The sequence below is a fragment of the Schistocerca serialis genome, chromosome 11 (genome assembly GCF_023864345.2).
Source record: "Schistocerca serialis cubense isolate TAMUIC-IGC-003099 chromosome 11, iqSchSeri2.2, whole genome shotgun sequence".
NCBI lineage: Eukaryota > Metazoa > Arthropoda > Insecta > Orthoptera > Acrididae > Schistocerca > Schistocerca serialis.
In genome coordinates this window covers 176865087-176888760 of record NC_064648.1, presented here as the reverse complement: position 1 = coordinate 176888760, position 23674 = coordinate 176865087, and the positions used below count along the sequence as shown (strand labels likewise).

General features: G+C 44.0%; 1 protein-coding gene across 1 annotated transcript in view; it reads left to right on the top strand.

The window, feature by feature from the left end:
• The window catches only part of LOC126426617 (forkhead box protein D3-A-like), a 587591-nt gene that overhangs the window by 169165 nt on the left and 394752 nt on the right, over positions 1 to 23674 (top strand). The window contains exon 3 of the mRNA XM_050088507.1: positions 20190 to 20271. Within this exon, the coding sequence (XP_049944464.1) occupies positions 20190 to 20271 (82 nt within the window). The remainder of the gene's footprint in view (positions 1 to 20189; positions 20272 to 23674) is intronic.

Here is a 23674-nt window from a genome sequence, read left to right as displayed (position 1 = left end):
TGATAAGTGAAAAGTTGGCCGAATGTAGGAAGTGAGTAGGAGCAGGAAAAGGTAAAACACGTCGGTAGTGCAATTAAGTAAAAGTGGTTTACTGGTGCATGAATACATACAGAGGCATACATGACTTTGTATGTAGGTGCGAAGCCTTAGACCCGTCGTAAGAAGAGCAAAGTCTCTACATGAAGCGTAGCTGAAGCAAGTGTCCCGGCACTCTGCTCTTGATCAAATGGGTAGAATCTGGAGCGGAGCTCGTAGTTCTGTACACCGCCGGCTAGAGGGCGATGTCGTCGGTGTCGGTGTCGTAGTGCCAACCTATGGACTTGCACCTATGCCGCGGCATCGTAGCTATCGATACCACACATACGTAATGTTTCGCATTCGTAGCATTATTTTCGGCCGAGAAACCAAATGTGGTGCGTTACTTTCTGGGCCATCCTCGCATATGGTGTTCTGCACTGATAGCTTGTAAACTGTAAACGAAACGATGTAACAGAATTTTATTAGCGAGTTGACACTGAATTTTGAAAACGTGATTTTAACATAGCATTTAAGGTGTGTAATTTTGTTTGTTAAAGATATGTATGAAAAAATAGTTTCTCGAGAAATAAATATCGAATGTGAGCGTAAAACAACGTTCTGAGGTTGGGAAACTCGCTTGAAGTCCCTACACGGGTACTAACTAATTTATTGTGTGATCGACTGAATGTCCTGCAGACCGACCAACAGACAGATTGACATACAGACCTACCCGCCGACAGACTGACTGAATGACCGACCAACAGACAGACCCACCAACAGACAGAGCGAGCGACCGACCGACCATAGAGCGACGGACCGACCGACCGACCAACAGACTGACAGACCAACATACTGACCGACCGACAGACCAACTGACCGACCAACAGACAGACCGACCAACAGACAGACAGACCGACAGACAGACAGACCGACGCACTGACCAACAGACCGACGGACCGACCGACAGAGCGGCCAACAGACCGACCGACCGACCGACCAACAGACAGAGCGACCGACCAACAGGCAAATGGACCAGCAGTTCGACAGACAGACAGACAGACCGACCGACCAACAGACCAACCGACCGATCAACAGACAGTCCGACCGACAGACAGACAGACCGACGGACTGACCAACAGACTGACCGACCGACCAACAGACAGATCGACCAACAGACCGACCGACCGACCGACAGACCGACCGACCGACCGACCGACCAACAGACCGACCGACCGACCAACAGACAGACCAATCAACAGACCGACAGACAGACAGACCGACCGACTGACCAACAGACTGACCGACCGACCAACAGACAGATCGACCAACAGACCGACCGACAGACCGACCGACCGACCGACCGACCGACCAACAGACCGACCAACAGACCGACCGACCGACCAACAGACAGACCAATCAACAGACCGACAGACAGACAGACCGACCGACTGACCAACAGACCGACCGACCGACCAACAGACCGACCAACAAAGAGACGGACAGACCAACAGACCGACCAACAAAGAGACGGACAGACCAACTATGTGCGAGGCTACAAACATCCCAACCGACTGCACTCAAGAGATTTAAAGCACCGCTCTGTTGTGATTTGTTCTACATTCAGTTTACTGAGTTGTACATGACTGCCTTCGGTTCTAGAGAGAAACAAAACTGGGGTTTGCCTAATCTATTTTCGAGGTAACAACGCCAAAAAAAAAAAAAAACCCCAAGGGACAGGTGTGGGAAAAGTAGTGGCAAATGCAAAGAAATTCATACATATGTTAGATATTTAATTTACATTTTTGTCACTGTGCCTATAGGTTATAAACAGTTCTGGTGGTTGTTATTTCCTATTAAGTAGTAATGTTTTGAACTGTACTTGCAGGTTGCGTGGACAATTTCCTACATATTACGCTCCTGTTGCATTTTTGGTGTTGTTCTTCTTCTTATGAACGCCAATTTGCGGTTTTTTTCCCACATTCCACAGCACTATGAACTGAACGCTTCTTTTAATGCAATGTTTTGGTTTCTGTTGCCGACTGTGAAATGTTTTTGCCAAGATCGAATGCTATTGCCAAACTTATGAGTGTAACTATTGAAGTATCTGTGGTCTGTTCGTGTATGCATTTGTGTATGCGTTTGTGTATGTTTGTGCGTGCGTGTGTGTGTGTGTGTGTGTGTGTGTGTGTGTGTGCGTGTGTGTGTGCTGAAGACGGCAAAGAAATTCACCTACGCTCTGTTACTTGAGGAGTCGATGATCATCCTAATTATCTAAGAATGGATGAGAAACGTGCTTCGGAGCTGCTGAACATAATCAAGTCATCCTTAACGAGAAATAATACTGTCACGAGAGAATCTGTGTGGTGGGGGAGGGGGAGGGGTGGGGAGAGGCTGTTAGTCAGTTCCAGATTGGCAGAATTTACGAGTAACTCTAAATCAGAGCTGTTCTATCCCCACAATTATTGTCTATAACGATTCCTGAAACCTGCAACGCGATTTACGTTTGCCTGAGGAAATACATCTGAAACAAAAGAAGTAAAAGAGGTGTTGTGTAAACTTTGTTAATTTATTTGTGTATTTAGCATAAAAGGTGCCACTGTACGTTCAAGCAACTCATATCAGATTGGAAAAAGAAATATGGTGGTGGCGGACATTATTTGATAAATACAACACCAGACACGCAATAAATGAAGCATTTAGCAAATGTTAGAACCATTAAAAAAATTCAGCTTGTTGCTGTTCATAGCAGAAGGTTTGGATATTTACTGGAAGTTTTCAACACTTACATCAGTGAAGCGCATATACTTTATTAATAAATGTTCATTGACTGTCTATACTTGGGTTTTTAGATTTCACTTCCTATATGTATCGTAAATGAAAGGTAAGATCTTATCTGTCTGTATTTCGGTTTTTCGATTTCATTTCAGTAGTGGAAATAAAACGTAAAAATCGAAATACAGAAGAACGACGGACTTTTATTCATAAAATATGTGTCTTTTGTTGTGGATTGGCAGGAGCCAACCAACGGAGTTTGGAGGAAGCCGAAAGGCACGCGTTTAAGCTCACGCAGGCTGGCGTGAGGTCTGGAACAGGACAAGGAATTTAGACTTCATAAAAAAGGTCGTACTTGGTGGAATACTTAACTTTAATCCATCAATGTTGAACGTAGCTCTTGTCTGTACATTCTTCACAATATCAATAGCAACTGAATATGGCGCCTTGCTAGGTCGTAGCAAATGACGTAGCTGAAGGATATGCTAAACTGTCGTCTCTGAAAATGAGAGCGTATTTTGTCAGTGAACCATCGCTAGCAAAGTCGGCTGTACAACTGGGGCGAGTGCTAGGAAGTCTCTCTAGACCTGCCGTGTGGCGGCGCTCGGTCTGCAATCACTGACAGTGGCGACACGCGGGTCCGACGTATACTAGCGGACCGCGGCCGATTTAAAGGCTACCACCTAGCAGGTGTGGTGTCTGGCGGTCACACCACATCTTTCACTCTATATATGGGTCGTGTGGAATAGTTACGGATTCGTTAAAAATGAAACAAGTATCTTGTTTCCACATCTTTATTCTGTACTCTTCATACTAAGACCGCGTACCAACCGTCGTCGCGACTGCACAGATATCGCTTCGCCGTTCCCCCCCCCCCCCCCCCCCCCCTTCCCTACCTCCCTCCTTCCCCCGGCAGCGGAGCTTTATGTATATATTGTCCTGGCTAGTTAACGTAGAGTAAATATCTCTGGAGTGAGCATTGCGTTCTGTGCATGTTGTCAACATTAAACCAGGATTGTAACGTGTTTTCGGGACTTCGGGGTGAGTGTGTGCTTTCTGCAGCGTTTGAAGTTTATAATATCAAGAGTTTTTGTTGTGTTTCGCCGTTTGTTGATAGTGTAATATCGATGGTGAATTGCTGTTGTTGCTAAGGATGCAAAGAAAAATATGTGAAAGGAGGGATAGTAACTTTTCATGGGTACATACCATGTAGCTCTAATTATAGTTAGCATATTAATAAGAGACACTGTATATGTTTAAAAATTTCTAGACGTATTATAATTAAGGCTTGATTCTGTAGATCTATTTTTCTATGATTTTATGACTATATAATAGATATTACGGCTCGTTCAAAAGCTTACAAACAATCGCTCCCTCTCGTAAATTTGCTAATTGTGTTGTTTCAGCAAATACCATATCCTCCATGCATTAATCAGTGACTTGTCGATTATGTATATAAATTACTCAGTCTACTATTTATTTAATAAACTAGGAGCAAGTACGTAAAATGCGTTAAATAAATACTTCGAAGTGTCACCAGTAGGAAAAATAGTGCTTTAGGTAGCAAAAACGAGAAAATAAATCCGCAGAAATAACAGAAAAAAAGGACAAATTAGCAGGGATATAATCGCTAATGTGTGGGAAATTAGGTGTTTTTCGGACACATGCAAAAGTGCTAGCGTGCTGTCAAGTCTTTTTGCAAGACTATCACTGCAAAAATGTACGTCAGGCTGTGTAATACTATGAAGTGCCGTATCATACCCAAAACTACCAAAAATCGAGTGCATCTGAACTGTGACACATATCGCAAAGGAGCAGGATGCAATACCACTTGCCCTTAAAAGTTACGTAGCTGGTTTATTCCCGGTATCAAATGGATACTGTTAAAATGTCTGCGCATCATGTATAAATAATCCACGACACGTACGAAAAGAATCCGTCTGTACTAGGGATGTAGTTACATTCGAAATATGCAGGGCGCTATACGGACAAACACACGACGTCCCGAGAACACGTGACCAGGCCGGCAATGTATGTTAACAACATAAAATCTGTTCTGCGCATGTGAATGCTCACTCCAGAGATATTTACTCTACGCTCGTTAAGAACCATTCCCTGCCGTGTGGGTCGGGCATAACACATCTCTGATTCGCGTTGTCAATCTAGTCGTGTGAACTAGCACTTGAAAATTGATCGCGTTTTTTCCAGAGATATTTCATACAACTTCAACCACGACGGAGCCAAAGACAGTTTTTTTTATTACTCTGGAACTCAGTTCTAGCCCATAAGTAATATCGTGTCGTGAGAATTGAGAAATTTAGACATTGTAAGGCCCAGAGTCATATTTATAATTTATCAGACATTAATGACAAAGGACAGTTTCATGGAAAAGCATATCTTTGGTTTACAAGGTCTTTGGGTGATAGGTAGGCCTACACGAAGTTCCAGTCTATTTTTACTAATTTGTTTCCCGGATTAATTTGATTTAGTTACTTTAGCAGCCTGTATGCATTCGTTGAATCCTATTAAATATGTTTGTGAAAAGACTTATGAGCTTCCTTCAATAACCCGTGAATGTTCACAGATATTATTGTCTATGTACACGCTGATTATGGAAATTAGTAAACACTGGGAATGTCTCGTATATTTCTGTTTTATTGACACAATTAAGTTCTTAAATTAATGAGAGATGACACTGGGGGGTCAATGAAAGGAGAGTTGATCCTATTGTGTATTGTTTCGGTATGATAACAGTCAGTCAGTACTACATTCCTTCGTGTACCTATCACCAAAGATATGCTTTCCCATGAAACTGTGCTTTGTCATTAATGTCCGATAAATTATAACTATGTCTCTGGGCCTTACGATGTCTAAACATCTCAATTCTCACGACACGATATTAGTTATGCGTTCGATTCCTTTAAATGTCTGTTCAGCACAAGTTTAGTCTTTCAACGGCCACTATTTCTCACTCCTCGTTTATTAGCGGAATCAACGAGCATCAAAGATACTAGTGTGATAAGGTCCAAACTATTTTCCATACCAATACTCTTTAACAATCCGCATACAGCGAATAAAGTCCTAATTCAGCATAAAAGTTTCCGTATTGTCAGTAAATCTCTTCACAAGCGTTAAGTATAGGAACTTAGCGTTTCGTTTAGCACATACAATCACCATTCACTTGAATGTCAATGTTCGTAGACCCAATAATCTCTAATTGACTCCGTCTCTGAATTTACCCCAAAATAATCTATTCTCCACCACTGCAATGTCTAATCCAGTTCTGAGAATGCAATTTAATTAGGCTTCTAATCCCAAATTTCCGACTACCACTGAAGAACTGCGAACACACTCGCCGCCGCTGAAAACAAACATTGGTCTATGTATTACATTCGAAACAAAACGCAGCTCTTCCTTGGATCCCTTTGTACTACTTTGCGTTACTCTATTTCGAATATCAACTCTTTGTAAAATTTTAACTAACTATTACTTCGGAATACTACTACCGTCTTTTTGGCTCTTAGATGATCTCGTATTACAGAATTTAATCTTATATAAGCACTTACTAAAGAGCGGTTACAATACGACGTGTCCGAAAATTGTCTGCACTCTTTAATCTTGTCCACAAGCTCTGTCATTAAAGTTTCTTCCGCCTCGCTCGGTATCATATATATTAGAACGGCAATTGATCCCGCGAGAACATATACAGGGTGGTCCATTGATCGTCACCGGGCCAAATATCTCACGAAATAAGCGTGAAACGAAAAAACTACAAAGAAGGAAACTTGTCTAGCTTGAAGGGGGAAACCAGATGGCGCTATGGTTGGTCGGCTAGATGGCGCTGCCTTAGGTCAAACGGATATGAACTGCGTTTTTTTAAAAATAGGAACCCCCATTTTTTATTACATATTCGTGTAGTACGTAAAGAAATATAAATGTTTTAGTTGGACCATTTTTTTCGCTTTGTGATACATGGCGCTGTAATAGTCACAAACGTATAAGTACGTGGTATGACGTAACATTCCGCCAGTGCGGACGGTATTTGCTTCGTGGTACATTACCCGTGTTAAGATGGACCGTTGGCAATTGCGGTAAAGGTCGATATCGTATTGATGTAGGTGTTTTAGCTGCTGTCGCAACTAATCCGCTCAGCAGTAGCAGACAAATTGCGCGAGAATCGGGAATCTCAAAAACGTCGGTGTTGAGAATGCTACATCAACATCGATTCCACCCGTACCATATTTGTATGCACCAGGAATTGCATGGCGACGACTTTGAACGTCGTGTACAGTTCTGCCACTGGGCACAAGAGAAATTACGGGACGATTACAGATTTTTTGCACGCGTTCTATTTAGCGACGAAGCGTCATTCACCAACAGCGGTAACGTAAACCGGCATAATATGCACTATTGGGCAACGGAAAATCCACGATGGCTGCGACAAGTGGAACATCAGCGACCTTGACGGGTTAATGTATGGTGCGGCATTATGGGAGGAAGTATAATTGGCCCCCATTTTATCGATGGCAGTCTAGATGGTGCAATGTATGCTGATTTTCTACGTAATGTTCTACCGATGTTACTACAAGATGTTTCACTGCATGACAGAATGGCGATGTACTTCCAACAAGATGGATATCCGGCACATAGCTCCGGTGCTGTTGAAGCGGTATTGAATAGCATATTTCATGACAGGTGGATTGGTCGTCGAAGCACCATACCGTGGCTCACACGTTCACCGGATCTGACGTCCCCGGATTTCTTTCTGTGGGGAAAGTTGAAGGACATTTGCTATGGTGATCCACCGACAACGCCTGACAACATGCGTCAGCGCATTGTCAATGGATGTGCGAACATTACCGAAGGCGAACTACTCGCTGTTGAGAGGAATGTCGTTACACGTATTGCCAAATGCACTGAGGTTGACGGACATCATTTTGAGTATTTGTTGCATTAATGTGGTATTTACAGGTAATCACGCTGTAAAAGCATGCGTTCTCAGAAATGATAAGTTCACAAAGGTACACGTATCACATTGGAACAACCGAAATAAAATGTTCAAACGTACCTACGTTGTGTATTTTAATTTAAAAAACCTACCTGTCACCAACTGTTCGTCTAAAATTATGAGCCGTATGTTTGTGGCTATTGCAGCGCCATCTATCACAAAGCGAAAAAAGTGGTGGAACTAAAACATTCGTACTACACGAATATTTAATAAAAATGGGGGTTCATATTAAAAAAAAAGTCAGTTGATATCCGTTTGACCTATGGCAGCGCCATCTAGCGGGCCAACCACAGCGCCATCTGGTTTTCCCCTTCAAGCTAGACGAGTTTCTTTCTTTGCAGTTTTTTTGTTTGTCGCTTATTTCGTGAGATATATTGGGCCCGGTCACGATCAATGGACCAGCCTGCATATTAGAACGGCATTTAATCCCGCGTGCAGTGACAGAAGATGACATTTTGTGGAGCGGTTGGCACGACTGCCGCTACACACGGCATAATTTATTGGGTGGCGTGATTGCACTGGGGGAGAGGGTGGGGGGTCTGTCGGGTGGTCCTAGCCAACCAACGTCCCAGCAGTTAAGGTTGGTCGGTCGGTTGGCCAAAGCGCCTGCCTACACACGTCCAGTTTGTCGGTCGGTCGGTCGGTGCGTGTCTGTAGCATTACGCCAGTAGTTCTTACGAGAGAGCTACTCCGCACCTCGGAGTGCCTTGCAGAAATGCCCACCGTGAAGTACGAGCAGCTTGGTGCGGTTCTGTCGCGTTACGCCCGTGTGCTGGCGCCTGCTGGCTCTGGGATCGCCTTGTTTACTATTGGCCGTTCCGCGACCCGTCACGGAGGGTCAGCCGCGATCGTAAACACGACGTAAACAACCCGGCGGCGTCACTGAAAGACGAGGAAACAAGAAATACACGAGAGGGAAATATTTGTCAGGAGCCAGCGCGTGCTGAAGTGCAGCGCGTGTTTAAAGCGTGCGTGTATCAGCTGCGTATGTGACGGGTGAGTTAACATTTCAAAATATTGCGTACCCCTCGCTGTCAACTTTCCACATACTGATAGAGTATGAGTCGTAATTAATGCCGTAAACGCGTACTATTGAAAGTGTATGATGTTGTTTCAGTTGTGGTCTTCAGTCCTGAGACTGGTTTGATGCAGCTCTCCATGCTACTCTATCCTGTGCAAGCTTCTTCATCTACCAGTACCTACTGCAGCCTACATCCTTCTGAACCTGCTTAGTGTATTCATCTCTTGGTCTCCCTCTACGATTTTTACCCTCCACGCTGCCCTCCAATGCTAAGTTGGTGATTCCTTGATGCCGCAGAACATGTCCTACCAACCGATCCCTTCTTCTAGTCAAGTTGTGCCAAAAACTCCTCTTCTCCCCAATTCTATTCAATACTTCCTGATTAGTTACGTGATCTACCCATGTAATATTCAGCATTCTTCTGTAGCACCATTTCCATACATGGCTACACTCCAGACAAGTACTTTCAGAAACGGCTTCTTGAAACTTAAATCTATAGTCGATGTTAACAAATTCCTCTTCTTCAGAAACGCTTTCCTTGCTATTGCGAGTCTACATTTTATATCCTCTCTATTTCGACCATTGTCAGTTATTTTGCTCCCCAAATAGCAAAAATCCTTTACTACTTTTTTTTTCTTCTCCAAGGATTTTAATTCCTACTCCAAATTTTTCTTTTGTTTCCTTTATTGCTTGCTCAATATACAGATTGAATAACATCGGGGTGAGGCTACAACCCTGTCTCACTCCCTTCCCAACCACTGCTTCCCTTTCATGCCCCTCGACTCTTATAACTGCCATCTGGTTTCTGTACAAATTGTAAATAGCCTTTCGCTCCCTGTGTTTTACCCCTGCCATCTTCACAATTTGAAAGAAAGTATTCCAGTCAACATTGTCAAAAGCTTTCTCCAAGTCTACAAATGCTTGTAACGTAGGTTTGCCTTTTCTTAATCTAGCTTCTAAGATAAGTCATAGGGTCAGTATTGCCTCACGTGTTCCAACATTTCTACGGAATCCAAACTGATCTTCCCCGAGATCGGCTTCTACCAGTTTTTCCATTCGTCTGTAAAGAATTGGCGTTAGTATTTTGCAGGTGTGTGCATGTTACTAGAAGCAAATCAGGCCAGTAAACACGAGGCACTAAAACTCATACCTGGATCTAAGGGCAGCTGCGAAGTGGATGGCGGCTCGAAACGTGCAGCGCGCCGCGAACGGGTCATGGTTGGAGCAGTATTGTGCTACGCCAGACATTCCCGTTAGAGATGGGTAGTTCGCGAACGAACGGATGCAAAGGAACGGTTCCCCAATATGAACGAAAGGACCGAGGAACGAATTCCAAGGTACGATCGGTTCATAGTTCACTTCGGTCGCGGCGGTCTACTTATAGTTCCCGGGAACGAGGAACGATCGGTCCATAGTTCACTAGTTCTACATCTGCATTTACATCTACATCTACATGATTACTCTGAAATTCACATTTAAGTGCTTGGCAGAGGGTTCATCGAACAACAATCATAATATCTCCCTACCATTCCACTCCCGAACAGCGCGCGGGAAAAACCAACACCTAAACCTTTCTGTTCGAAGCTCTGATTCCTCGTATTTTATTTTGATGATCATTCCTACCTATATAGGTTGGGCTCAACAAAATATTTTAGCATTCAGAAGAGAAAGTTGGTGACTGAAATTTCGTAAATAGATCTCGCCGCGACGAAAAACGTCTTTGCTTTAATGGCTTCCATCCCAACTCGCGTATCATATCTGCCACACTCTCTCCCCTATTACGTGATAATACAAAACGAGCTGCCCTTTTTTTGCACCCTTTTGATGTCCCCCGTCAATCGCACCTGGTAAGGATCCCACACCGCGCAGCAATATTCTAACAGAGGACGAACGAGTGTAGTGTAAGCTGTCTCTTTAGTGGACCTGTTGCATCTTCCAAGTGTCCTGCCAATGAAACGCAACCTTTGGCTCGCCTTCCCCACAATATTATCTATGTGGTCTTTCCAACTGAAGTTGTTCGTAATTTTAACACCCAGGTACTTAGTTGAATTGACAGTCTCGAGAATTGTACTATTTATCGAGTAATCGAATTCCAACGGATTTCTTTTGGAACTCGTGTGGATCACCTCACACTTTTCGTTATTTAGCGTCAACTGCCACCTGCCACACCGTACAGCAATCTTTTCTAAATCGCTTTGCAACTGATACTGGTCTTCGGATGACCTTACTAGACGGTAAATTACAGCATCATCTGCGAACAACCTAAGAGAACTGCTCAGATTGTCACCCAGGTCATTTATATAGATCAGGAACAGCAGAGGTCCCAGGACGCTTCCCTGGGGAACACCCGATATCACTTCAGTTTTACTCGACGATTTGCAGTCTATTACTAGGAACTGCGACCTTCCTGACAGGAAATCACGAATCCAGTCGCACAACTGAGACGATACCCCATAGGCCCGCAGCTTGATTAGAAGTCGCTTGTGAGGAGCGGTGTCAAAAGCTTTCCGGAAATCTAGAAATACGGAATCAACCTGAGATCCCCTGTCGATAGCGGCCATTACTTCGTGCGAATAAAGAGCTAGCTGCGTTGCACAAGAACGATGTTTTCTGAAACTGTGCCGATTACGTACCAATAGATCGTTCCCCTCGAGGTGATTCATAATGTTTGAATACAGTATATGCTCCAAAACCCTACTGCAAACCGACGTCAATGATATAGGTCTGTAGTTCACTTCGGTCGCGGCGGTCACTTGGGCAGTTCTCGTTCCAGCCTGGGTCGCGTGCTCGTCCCAGTCTCGCCCTCCCACGGCCTCCCCCGTCATTCTTCGCACGACCACCTGTCTCCGTTCCACTGCCGACTGCTCCTTGTTAGTTCAGTATCCAGTTGTTCGTTTCGTTCACTGCGCTCGCCCATTATACATGTGTTCCAAACTGTTCTTGCACTCGGGTCTGGCTATTCAGCGTCCACGACCGGTAATCGAAAAGTATTTTATAGTTACATAAATTACATAAAAATTTCGTTGTATGTAACAAAAGGGCATATCAGCTCACTTCATAATATTGATGAACAGCAGAAGACATACTTATAACATGGCAAGTTTTTTTTTTTGTTATTCATATATTTTTTGGTTTCATCGACTTGATTTAGCAACTAACTTTCCATAATTTGCTTAATTTTTAGTGTAAGAAAATTCATATAAAACGATTATCGTGTATCTTTCGTATACAAAAATTATATTTAGGAAGGCTGTAATAATTTTTAAGTTTGGTTGTTTCCAATTTGCATTACATGCTGGTTTGGTTTCTTTGAAAAAAAGAAAAGTGGGTTGTGCGTCATTTTGGCTCAGTAAGAAAAGCGGTGCCTCTCCATTTGAAAAGACATAGATTGCCATAATATCGTATTTACTTATTATCTCAAAAACTTTTGTTCAGAAGGAGCTTTCAAACCAAAAACTTTATTACTGCGAACTTAATTATTATTACTATTGCTGCATTAACTTTAATAATGCAACACAAAAACCTAATTTTTACTAAGCGTGTGACGCAAGTATGATGAGAAAACTACATTTTATTTTATGCTTCCGTAAAGTCTACTTCGCCTACGAACTCAGAGACAACGTGAAGTAGCCGGCCGGAGTGGCCGAGCGGTTCTAGGCGCTACAGTCTGGAGCGGAGCGACCGCTACGGTCGCAGGTTCGAATCCTGCCTCGAGCATGGATGTGTGTGTCGTTCTTAGGTTAGTTAGGTTTAAGTAGTTCTAAGACTAGGGGACTGATGACCTCAGATGTTAAGTCGCATAGTGCTCAGAGCCATTTGAACCAACCAGAACGTGAAGTATATATAGGGTGTATACGATTATTTTTTACAACGCAACATAGCTATGTAGTGGAAGTCGAAACGAAGAATTTTATACGAGACACTTGTGGTCTATTAAGTTGGGAAACAGCCACCGACAGGTTTACAAGACTACATGAGCTATAGCCCATGCGCGTCGCGTGCGATTTTCATGTTCTCTTCTCCAGCTCTCTACACATCCTGATCGATTGTTTCGCAACTGTTGCTTGCATTAGCTTGTTATTTCTTCACTGCCTAATTATTACATGTCTGTCTGTTTGTTGTATCTGCTCGTAACGGGCAACACATCGTCCGTAATTGGCGAGCGGTCTGTACTCGGGGCCGTTTTTCCGTGCGCCACCCTATATTATTTCCCTGCGATCAGCCACACGAGGCTACAGTTGGCTAAACTAGAGGTTCTGCAGAATCACAGAAACTGCTTTTAAAAGTGTGTAAGAATTCTGTAATGAATAAAAACTCTTTACTCCAGGGGGGAGGCAAGTGCCCCCTCTTGGTGCCCTCCATCCTTCAGTCACCTACACTACCAGTTTTCAGTTTTTCATAAGAACCATATACCAAGCACAAATGAACGCTGAACGAGTAAAAATGAACAGTTCCCAAAAAAGAACGATCAGCAATGAACTAGTTCCCAAGGATGAACACGAGTTTGCCCATCTCTAATTTCCCCTGCTCTTGCGTGGGACCTGTGGCAGTAACCAAACACACGTACACACCTGCGAACCACCTGTTAGCTCGATGCGAGGGATTAGCCGAGCGGTCTTAGGCGCTGCAGTCATGGACTGTGCGGCTGGTCCCGGCTGAGGTTCGAGTCCTCGCTCTGGCATGGGTGTGTGTGTTTGTCCTCAGGATAATTTAGGTTAAGTAGTGTGTAAGCTTAGGGACTGATGACCTTAGCAGTTAAGTCGCACAAGATTTCCTGTTGCCCGATGTCTTCCCCGACGGCGGTGTCAGCTTCCAGCAGTACAATTGCCCGTGTCTCGGAGCCAGAAGCGTGCTACACTAGTTTGACCAGCATTATAGTGAACTCACGTTGGTGTCCCGGCGACCAAATTCGCCTGATGTAAATAAAATGGAACCCATCTGGGTCGGTCGCCATCGCGACTTACGCAAATCAGCGGCCCGTTATTTACGCGTATTACGTGACCTGTGTGTAGACTCTAATGCAGGGGTCTCCAAACTACGGCCCGTGGATTGTCGGAGCTCTGCCTTTACAAAGCAGAAGGTCATGGTTAAACTTGTGGCTATCCACAATAAACAGACAGAACACAATTCTCCGTGCGACAGCGAAAAAAAAAAAAGTTAACAGACTAGTTCGGCGAAAACATTTTAAGTAAAAAAAATTCTTTGCATTTTATTCTACTCACGAGTCTGGTGCAAGTCTTTCAAATGGACGCCACTTCGGCGACTGGTCTTAGTGGTCAATCATTATGGAAGATGCTTCTTAAGCGAGGTTTTCACTTTCTTTTGATTACGTTGTAAAATACACATAGCAAGTAAATCGTATACAATATTTTTATTTAAAGGCAATTTAAAGAAAATACAATACATCTACATCTATACTCCGCAAGCCACCCAACGGTGTGTGGCGGAGGGCACTTTACGTGCCACTGTCATTACCTCCCTTTCCTGTTCCAGTCGCGTATGGTTCGCGGGAAGAACGACTGTCTGAAAGCCTCCGTGCGCGCTCGAATCTCTCTAATTTTACATTCGTGATCTCCTCGGGAGGTATAAGTAGGGGGAAGCAATATATTCGATACCTCGTCCAGAAACGCACCCTCTCGAAACCTGGCGAGCAAGCTACACCGCGATGCAGAGCGCCTCTCTTGCAGAGTCTGCCACTTGAGTTTGTTAAACATCTCCGTAACGCTATCACGGTTACCAAATAACCCTGTGATGAAACGCGCCGCTCTTATTTGGATCTTCTCTATCTCCTCCGTCAACCCGATCTGGTACGGATCCCACACTGATGAGCAATACCCAAGTATAGGTCGAAGCAGTGTTTTGTAAGCCACCTCCTTTGTTGATGGACTACGTTTTCTAAGGACTCTCCCAATGAATCTCAACCTGGTACCCGCCTTACCAACAATTAATTTTATATGATCATTCCACTTCAAATCGTTCCGCACGCATACTCCCAGATATTTTACAGAAGTAACTGCTACCAGTGTTTGTTCCGCCATCATATAATCGTACAATAAAGGCTCCTTGTTTCTATGTATTCGCAATACATTACATTTGTCTATGTTAAGGGTCAGTTGCCACTCCCTGCACCAAGTGCCTATCCGCTGCAGATCTTCCTGCATTTCGCTGCAATTTTCTAATGCTGCAACTTCTCTGTATACTACAGCATCATCCGCGAAAAACCGCATGGAACTTCCGACACTATCCACTAGGTCATTTATATATATTGTGAAGAGCAATGGTCCCATACCTGGTGTACATAATGATACTGGATATTTTAGTTGTAACTGATATATAAAAATAACTGTAATTAATTTATATCTTGAAAATTCACAGTGTTAGAGTATTGTCCGCAGCTCGTGGTCGTGCGGTAGCGTTCTCGCTTCCCACGCCCGGGTTCCCGGGTTCGATTCCCGGCGGGGTCAGGGATTTTCTCTGCCTCGTGATGACTGGGTGTTGTGTGATGTCCTTAGGTTAGTTAGGTTTAAGTAGTTCTAAGTTCTAGGGGACTGATGACAATAGATTTTAAGTCTCATAGTGCTCAGAGCTATTTGAACCATTTTTTTAGCCATTTTTTTCTTCGAGTATTCACATAAATAAATTTAACATATTAGTGATAATTAGTGACTTTTATGTAGCTGTAACTTTCCTTTCATAATTACCTCCAGTTGCGGATCAAGTTTACCGGTAGAGGTAATCATCAGCGGCTTCAAATGGTCATCACTTAATTGTGATCTGTAAATGCTTTTCGCATGTTCAATTTCGGAGAAAGTTTTTTCGCACAAATAAGTGGTGCCAAAAGTGGAAAAAAAAGCCACGGGCAAATTTATGTAAATTTGGAAACTGTGTGGATGGAAGACACTTATAAAATTCCAGTAGTGTTGACTTTGAACGTTTTTCTTTACAAAAAGTCGCTATATTGCAAATCAATAATTTCAAACTGAAGTTCTGCGGGTAACGCTTCCATATCGACGTCAAAGGGATTTTGAAATATCTTGATATCGTTTGAATTTGCATCGATAGCTGAAAAACGTGATTCAAAATTAATTTTTAAAGCGCCCAAAGCTTCAGTTGCGAAAGTTACAGGAAACGGAATCTTAGTTTGCTGACTGAATGTTTGGCATGTATTAAAATGCGTGAAGCATAATTTGTTCACCTGAGATTGAAACAAAGCGCATAAAACACTAAAAATACTCGAGAAACACTCGAAACATAGACACAATCACGCAACTGAACTATCAAATATACGCTCTGGCTCTGCTACTCGCTACAAGACTACATAACTAAACTTATTGTTGCGCCGCTTGAAACAACAATGCGTTGACATACCAGGTGCATTCAAGTTCTAAGGCCTCCGATTTTTTTTCTAATTAACTACTCACCCGAAATCGATGAAACTGGCGTTACGTCTCGACGTAATCGCCCTGCAGACGTACACATTTTTCACAACGCTGACGCCACGATTCCATGACAGCGGCGAAGGCTTCTTTAGGAGTCTGTTTTGACCACTGGAAAATCGCTGAGGCAATAGCAGCACGGCTGGTGAATGTGCGGCCACGGAGAGTGTCTTTCATTGTTGGAAAAAGCCAAAAGTCACTAGGAGCCAGGTCAGGTGAGTAGGGAGCACGAGGAATCACTTCAAAGTTGTTATCACGAAGAAACTGTTGCGTAACGTTAGCTCGATGTATGGGTGCGTTGTCTCGGTGAAACAGCACACGCGCAGCCATTCCCGGACGTTTTTGTTGCAGTGCAGGAAGGAATTTGTTCTTCAAAACATTTTCGTAGGATGCACCTTTTACCGTAGTGCCCTTTGGAACGCAATGGGTAAGGATTACGGCCTCGCTGTCCCAGAACATGGACACCATCATTTTTTCAGCACTGGCGGTTACCGGAAACTTTTTTGGTGGCGGTGAATCTGTGTGCTTCCATTGAGCTGACTGGCGCTTTGTTTCTGGACTGAAAAATGGCATCCACGTCTCATCCATTGTCACAACCGACGAAAAGAAAGTCCCATTCGTGCTGTCGTTGCGCGTCAACATTGCTCGGCAACGTGCCACACGGGCAGCCGTGTGGTCGTCCGTCAGCATTCGTGGCACCCACCTGGATGACACTTTTCGCATTTTCAGGTCGTCATGCAGGATTGTGTGCACAGAACCCACAGAAATGCCAACTCTGGAGGCAATCTGTTCAACAGTCATTCGGCGATCCCCCAAAACAGTTCTCTCCACTTTCTCAATCGTGTCGTCAGACCGGCTTGTGCGAGCCCGAGGTTGTTTCGGTTTGTTGTCACACGATGTTCTGCCTTCATTAAACTGTCGCACCCACGAACGCACTTTCGACACATCCGTAACTCCGTCACCACGTGTCTCCTTCAACTGTCGATGAATTTCAATTGGTTTCACACCCCGCAAATTCAGAAAACGAATGATTACACGCTGTTTAAGTAAGGAAAACGTCGCCATTTTAAGTATTGAAAACAGTTCTCATTCTCGCCGCTGGCGGTAAAATTCCATCTGCCGTACAGTGCTGCCATTTCTGGGATGTAATGACAATGAATGCGGCCTCATTTTAAAACAATGCACATGTTTCTATCTCTTTCCAGTCCAGAGAAAAAAAATCGGAGGCGTTAGAACTTGAATGCACCTCGTACTGTAGCTCTGTTACGTTTTGCAGTAATAGTGTTGCTAACAATGATTTTGAGATTTCGTTAACTTTGCAGGATGCTTTCGCGAAGAATGTGCAGTAACATACTTTTTTGTCGGTGAAATTCACCAGAATAAAATACGCCAGAATTTTGATCAGGTGCGTCCACCAATCAAAATTATATAATTAAATAAAAATCGTAGTTCGTTTCAGTGCTAGGTATTCCCACAACCTTAGATTTTTGCGATTTCATTTTTCCTTTAGCCTTACATTAGCCTACAGTGACCATGTAGTGCTAGGGTGCTTTAATCCCACTTGGTAGACCTTGGCCCTTATGGCTTCGTGGACAAGTCAATGTGGCCCGCGGACTAAAAAGTTTGGAGACCCCTGCTCTAATGCCACATACCTACCGAAAAAAATGGTTCAAATGGCTCTGCGCACTATGGGACTTAACATCTGAGGCATCAGTCCCCTAGAACTTAGAACTACTTAAACCTGACTAACCTAAGGACATCACACACATCCATGCCCAAGGCAGGATTCGAACCTGCGACCGGAGCGCTCGCGTGGTTCGAGACTGTAGCGTCTAGAACCGCTCGGCCACACCGGCCGGCGGCTTACAGATTGCTATACTTTTTGTCTTTCAGTTTCTAAAGTACAGGGTTATTACAGATGATTGAAGCGAATTCACAGCTCTACAATAACTTTATTATTTGAGATATTTTCACAATGCTTTGCACACACATACAAAAAGTGAAAAAGTTTTTATAGGCATTCACAAATGTTCGATATGTGCCCCTTCAGTGATTCGGCAGACATCAAGCCGATAATCAAGTTCCTCCCACACTCGGCGCAGTATGTCCCCATCAATGAGTTCGAAAGCACCGTTGATGCGAGCTTGCAGTTCTGGCACGTTTCTTGGTAGAGGACGTTTAAACACTGAATCTTTCACATAACCCCACAGAAAGAAATCGCACGGGGTTAAGTCGGGAGAGCGTGGAGGCCATGACATGAATTGCTGATCATGATCTCCACCACGACCAATCCATCGATTTTCCAATCTCCTGTTTAAGAAATGCCGAACATTACGATGGAAGTGTGCGGTGGAGCACCATCCTGTTGAAAGATGAAGTCGGCGCCATCGGTCTCCAGTTGTGGCATGAGCCAGTTTTCCAGCATGTCCAGATACACGTGTCCTGTAACGTTTTTTTCGCAGAAGAAAAAGGGGCCGTAAACTTTAAACCGTGAGATTGCACAAAACACGTTAACTTTTGGTGAATTGCGAATTGCCGCACGAATGCGTGAGGATTCTCTACCGCCCAGATTCGCACATTGTGTCTGTTCACTTCACCATTAAGAAAAAACGTTGCTTCATCACTGAAAACAAGTTTCGCACTGAACGCATCCTCTTCCATGAGCTGTTGCAACCGCGCCGAAAATTCAAAGCGTTTGACTTTGTCATCGGGAGTCAGGGCTTGTAGCAATTGTAAACGGTAAGGATTCTGCTTTAGCCTTTTCCGTAAGATTTTCCAAAGCGTCGGCTGTGGTACGTTTAGCTCCCTGCTTGCTTTATTCGTCGACTTCCGCGGGCTACGCGTGAAACTTGCCCGCACGCGTTCAACCGTTTCTTCGCTCACTGCAGGCCGACCCGTTGATTTCCCCTTACAGAGGCATCCAGAAGCTTTCAACTGCGCATACCATCGCCGAATGGAGTTGGCAGTTGGTGGATCTTTGCTGAACTTCGTCCTGAAGTGTCGTTGCACTGTTATGACTCTGATGTGAATGCATTTCAAGCACGACATACGCTTTCTCGGCTCCTGTCGCCATTTTGTCTCACTGCGCTCTCGAGCGCTCTGGCGGCAGAAACCTGAAGTGCGGCTTCAGCCGAACAAAACTTTATGAGTTTTTCTACGTATCTGTAGTGTGTCGTGACCATATGTCAATGAATGGAGCTACAGTGAATTTATGAAATCGCTTCAATCATTTGTAATAGCCCTGTAATATAAGAGTTATTTGTTCCGAGGTCCTTCGCCAATTACTTTACGTTTGTGTTTTTGTATCCACATGTAGTTATGAAATGTCAGATATCTTTGAAAAATGTCACATATTTTTGAAAAATAATCGTTGTACGGTGTGGTTATGCCTAATCAACCTTTTGGTTCCTGAGCCAGTATAGACGTAATACTTTACTCACGTCCAGAGAAAAACAGAATACCTCGAATGACTAGAGACGTATTTACAGGACATGTACATTAGTATGTTTTGCAGAAATGGCTAGCATTTCAGTCACCTCGGTTCAGCATGGCTCCGGTTGCCTAATAATCACAGGGTCCGCCATGTGCGCTAATAACTTGTTCCTTGCTTGATGATGTCGACTCGTGCCGGCCGGAGAGACCGAGCGATTGTAGGCGCTTCAGTCTGGAACCGCGCGACCGCTACGGTCGCAGGTTCGAATCCTGCCTCGGGCATGGATATGTGTGATGTCCTTAGTTAGGGTTAAGTAGCTCTGAGTTGTAGGGGACTGATGACGTCAGCAGTTGTCCGATAGTGCTCAGAGCCATTTTTGAACCACTTTCCTTTGTCGCCCTCTCCACTTTCATTTTACATCTATTGTTCTGACCATATTCCGCCATTAACTATGCAGCGTATGGAGGTGCGCTACGTATGTACTGTGTTCTCGTGTTCCAGGAGCTGGACGCCGCGCTGAAGATAAAGCAGGAGCCGGGCTTCCAGCACGTGTCCGCCGTCCAGCCGCCCTCGCACGTGCACGGTAAGTCGTCTACGTCCTCGTCAGCGGCGCCCTCCGTTACTCCGCCCTCTCTTGTCTCGTCTCGTTCCTAGCGACCACCTACTCTACACTACACCTGTCTCTACATTCAAGACATATTTTTTACATTATCTTTATTGTTGGTCCATCACCTAATTACGTCAACTGATTTTCTTTTTATACAATACATTCTGAAAAAACTCAAACGAGAAAAAACGACATCAATCTTCGGTTTTAGAGCACCTAATGTGTGCTAGAGACATTCCAATATTCCATACAAATCAGTATGCGTCAATGATAGACATCAAAGAAAGTGAGTTTTAGATGTAATTATTCACCATTCTTGCAGCACTAAATTGTCATTAATAACAAATAATATAAGAATAAGAATAGGATATAAGATGAACATCAACAAAAGCAAAACTAGGATAATGGAATGTAGAGCCGGCCGCGGTGGTCTAGCAGTTCTGGCGCTGCAGTCCGGAACCGCGGGACTGCTACGGTCGCAGGTTCGAATCCTGCCTCGGGCATGGGTGTGTGTGATGTCCTTAGGTTAGTTAGGTTTAAGTAGTTCTAAGTTCTAGGGGACTTATGACCTAAGATGTTGAGTCCCATAGTGCTCAGAGCCATTTGAACCAATGGAATGTAGTCGAATTAAGTCGGGTGATGCTGAGGGAATTAGACTAGGAAATGAGACGCTTAAAGTAGTAAATGAGTTTTGCTATTTGGTGAACAAAATAACTGATGATGGTCGAAGTAGAGAGGATACAAAATGTAGACTGGCAATGGGAAGGAAAGCGTTTCTGAAGAAGAGAAATTTCTTAACATCGAGTATAGATTTAAGTGTCAGGAAGTCGTTTCTGAAAGTATTTGTATGGAGTGTGGCCATGTATGGAAGTGAAACATGGACGATAAATAGTTTGGATAAGAAGAGAATAGATGCTTTCGAAATGTGGTGCTACAGAAGAATGCTGAAGATTAGATGGGTAGATAACATAACCAATGAGGAGGTATTGAATAGAATTGGGGAGAAGTTAGTGGCACAACTTGACTAGAAGAAGGGATCGATTCTGAGGCATCAAGGGATCACCAATTTAGTATTGGAGGGCATCGTGGAGGGTAAAAATCGTAGAGGGAGACCAAGAGGTGAATACACTAAGCAGATTAAGAAGGATGTAGGCTGCAGTAGGTACTGGGAGATGAAGAAGCTTGCACAGGATAGAGTAGTATGGAGAGCTGCATCAAACCAGTCTCTGGACTGAGGACCAAAAGAACAAGAAATGATTACAAACGAAATACTCTCTAATACAAAAGAAGGAGAAAAAGCGCGGAATGAGGGAATTGTCCAAATGGGACGGAAATCGGTAGATTTTATGTCATACATTTTTAGACAACATAGTTGCATGGAGGTATGAGCGACTAATTTACTTATCATCTATTATTCAAAATGACAGTCACAGTGGCATTATTCATTTTGCCGCCAACCGGTTTCAGCCCGCGATGCGGTCGTCTTCAGGGCAATTTACACCATTTGGTCGCTCGCTGGAGTCGTCACACTTGCCTGTGCACGGTTGGTGACTATTGGTTACGGTTACGGTTGGTTGGTCAACATGGGGTCAGCTGTTCACGAGACAAGTGCTGGAGAAAAGTGAAACAAATGACAAACGTCCTGAGACCAGTGGCGTAGTCCGTTTCAGGCAGTAGTTTAGTCACTGACGGATCACGATGATGATGATGATGATGATGTTTGGTTTGCATTGTGGGGCACTCAACTACGCCGTTACCAGGGCCCGTACCCAAGTCCCAACCTTTTGCACAGTCCAATCTAGCCACTTTCAGGAATAGTCACTGACGGACTCGCATAGTATATTTGTAATTGGCGCACACGGCCTACGTTTATGATCTCGCATTTCCGGCAATAATTTTCACGAAACGAAATCATTTTAACATTAGTTCTGATAAGGGTGTATACGGTATTCAGGGTGTTACAAAAAGGTACGGCCAAACTTTCAGGAAACATTCCCCACACACAAATAAAGAAAAGATGTTATGTGGACATGTGTCCGGAAACGCTTAATTTCCATGTTAGAGCTCATTTTAGTTTCGTCAGTATGTACTGTGTACTTCCTCGATTCAACGTGATCAAATTGTAAATTTTCGCAATCGACATGTGTGGGCTGACGAGAATCCGCACGCAATTGTCCAATCACGTCATCAACACAGATTTTCTGTGAACGTTTGGGCAGGCATTGTTGGTGATGTCTCGATTGGGCCCCATGTTCTTCCACCTACGCTCAATGGAGCACGTTATCACGATTGCATACGGGATACTCTACCTGTGCTGCTAGAACATGTGCCTTTACAAGTACGACACAACATGTGGTTCATGCGCGATGGAGCTCCTGCACATTTCAGTCGAAGTGTTCATACGCTTCTGAGCAACAGATTCGGTGACCGACGGATTGGTAGAGGCGGACCAATTCCGTGGCCTCCACGCTCTCCTGACCTCAACCCTCTTGATTTTCATTTATGGGGGCATTTGAAAGCTCTTGTCTACGCAACCCCGGTACCAAATGTAGAGACTCTTCGTGCTGGTATTGTGGACGGCTGTGATACAAGACGCCATTCTCCAGGGCTGCATCAGCGCATCAGGGATTCCGTGCGACGGAGGGTGGATGCATGGATCCTCGCTAACGGAGGACATTTTGAACATTTCCTGTAACAAAGTGTTTGAAGTCACGCTGGTACGTTCTGTTGCTGAGTGTTTCCATTTCATGATTAATGTGATCTGAATAGAAGTAATAAAATGAGCTCTAACATGGAAAGTAAGCGTTTCCGGACACATGTCCACATAACATATTTTCTTTCTTTGTGTGTGAGGAGTGTTGCCTGAAAGTTTGGCCGTACCTTTTTGTAACACCCTGTATAAGAGGGTTGGGACTTTAATAGTGGCAACTATTTATTTACATCTCGTACAAAATAGATACGTGTTTCAAAGTTTTACTCACCTTCAGAGTAGTCACCATAATTGTGTACAGACCGTTGCCAGCGATGTGGAAGTCGCAGAATACTCTTAGCAGTGCGAGATGAGTTGACAGTTGGAGCGGCGCCGACGAATTTGTAGCAGTTCTGAAGCGAATGCCGTGAAGTGTTTCCTTCAGTTTAGAAATCGAGCTGAGCTCACGAGGGCTTAAGTCAGGGGAGAGCAGTAGGTGGTACAGCACTTAGCAGCCCCATCAGTCAAACAAATCAGTAACAGCTTGCACTGTACGTGCTTGAACATTGTCCTGCAAAAAGATGGTCAGGTCCTGCAGAAAGTGTCATCACTTCTGTCTCTATGGAGTTCATTTTTGGAACACAACCTACGACCAGCTTAGAGACAGAAGTGATGACACTTTCTGCAGGA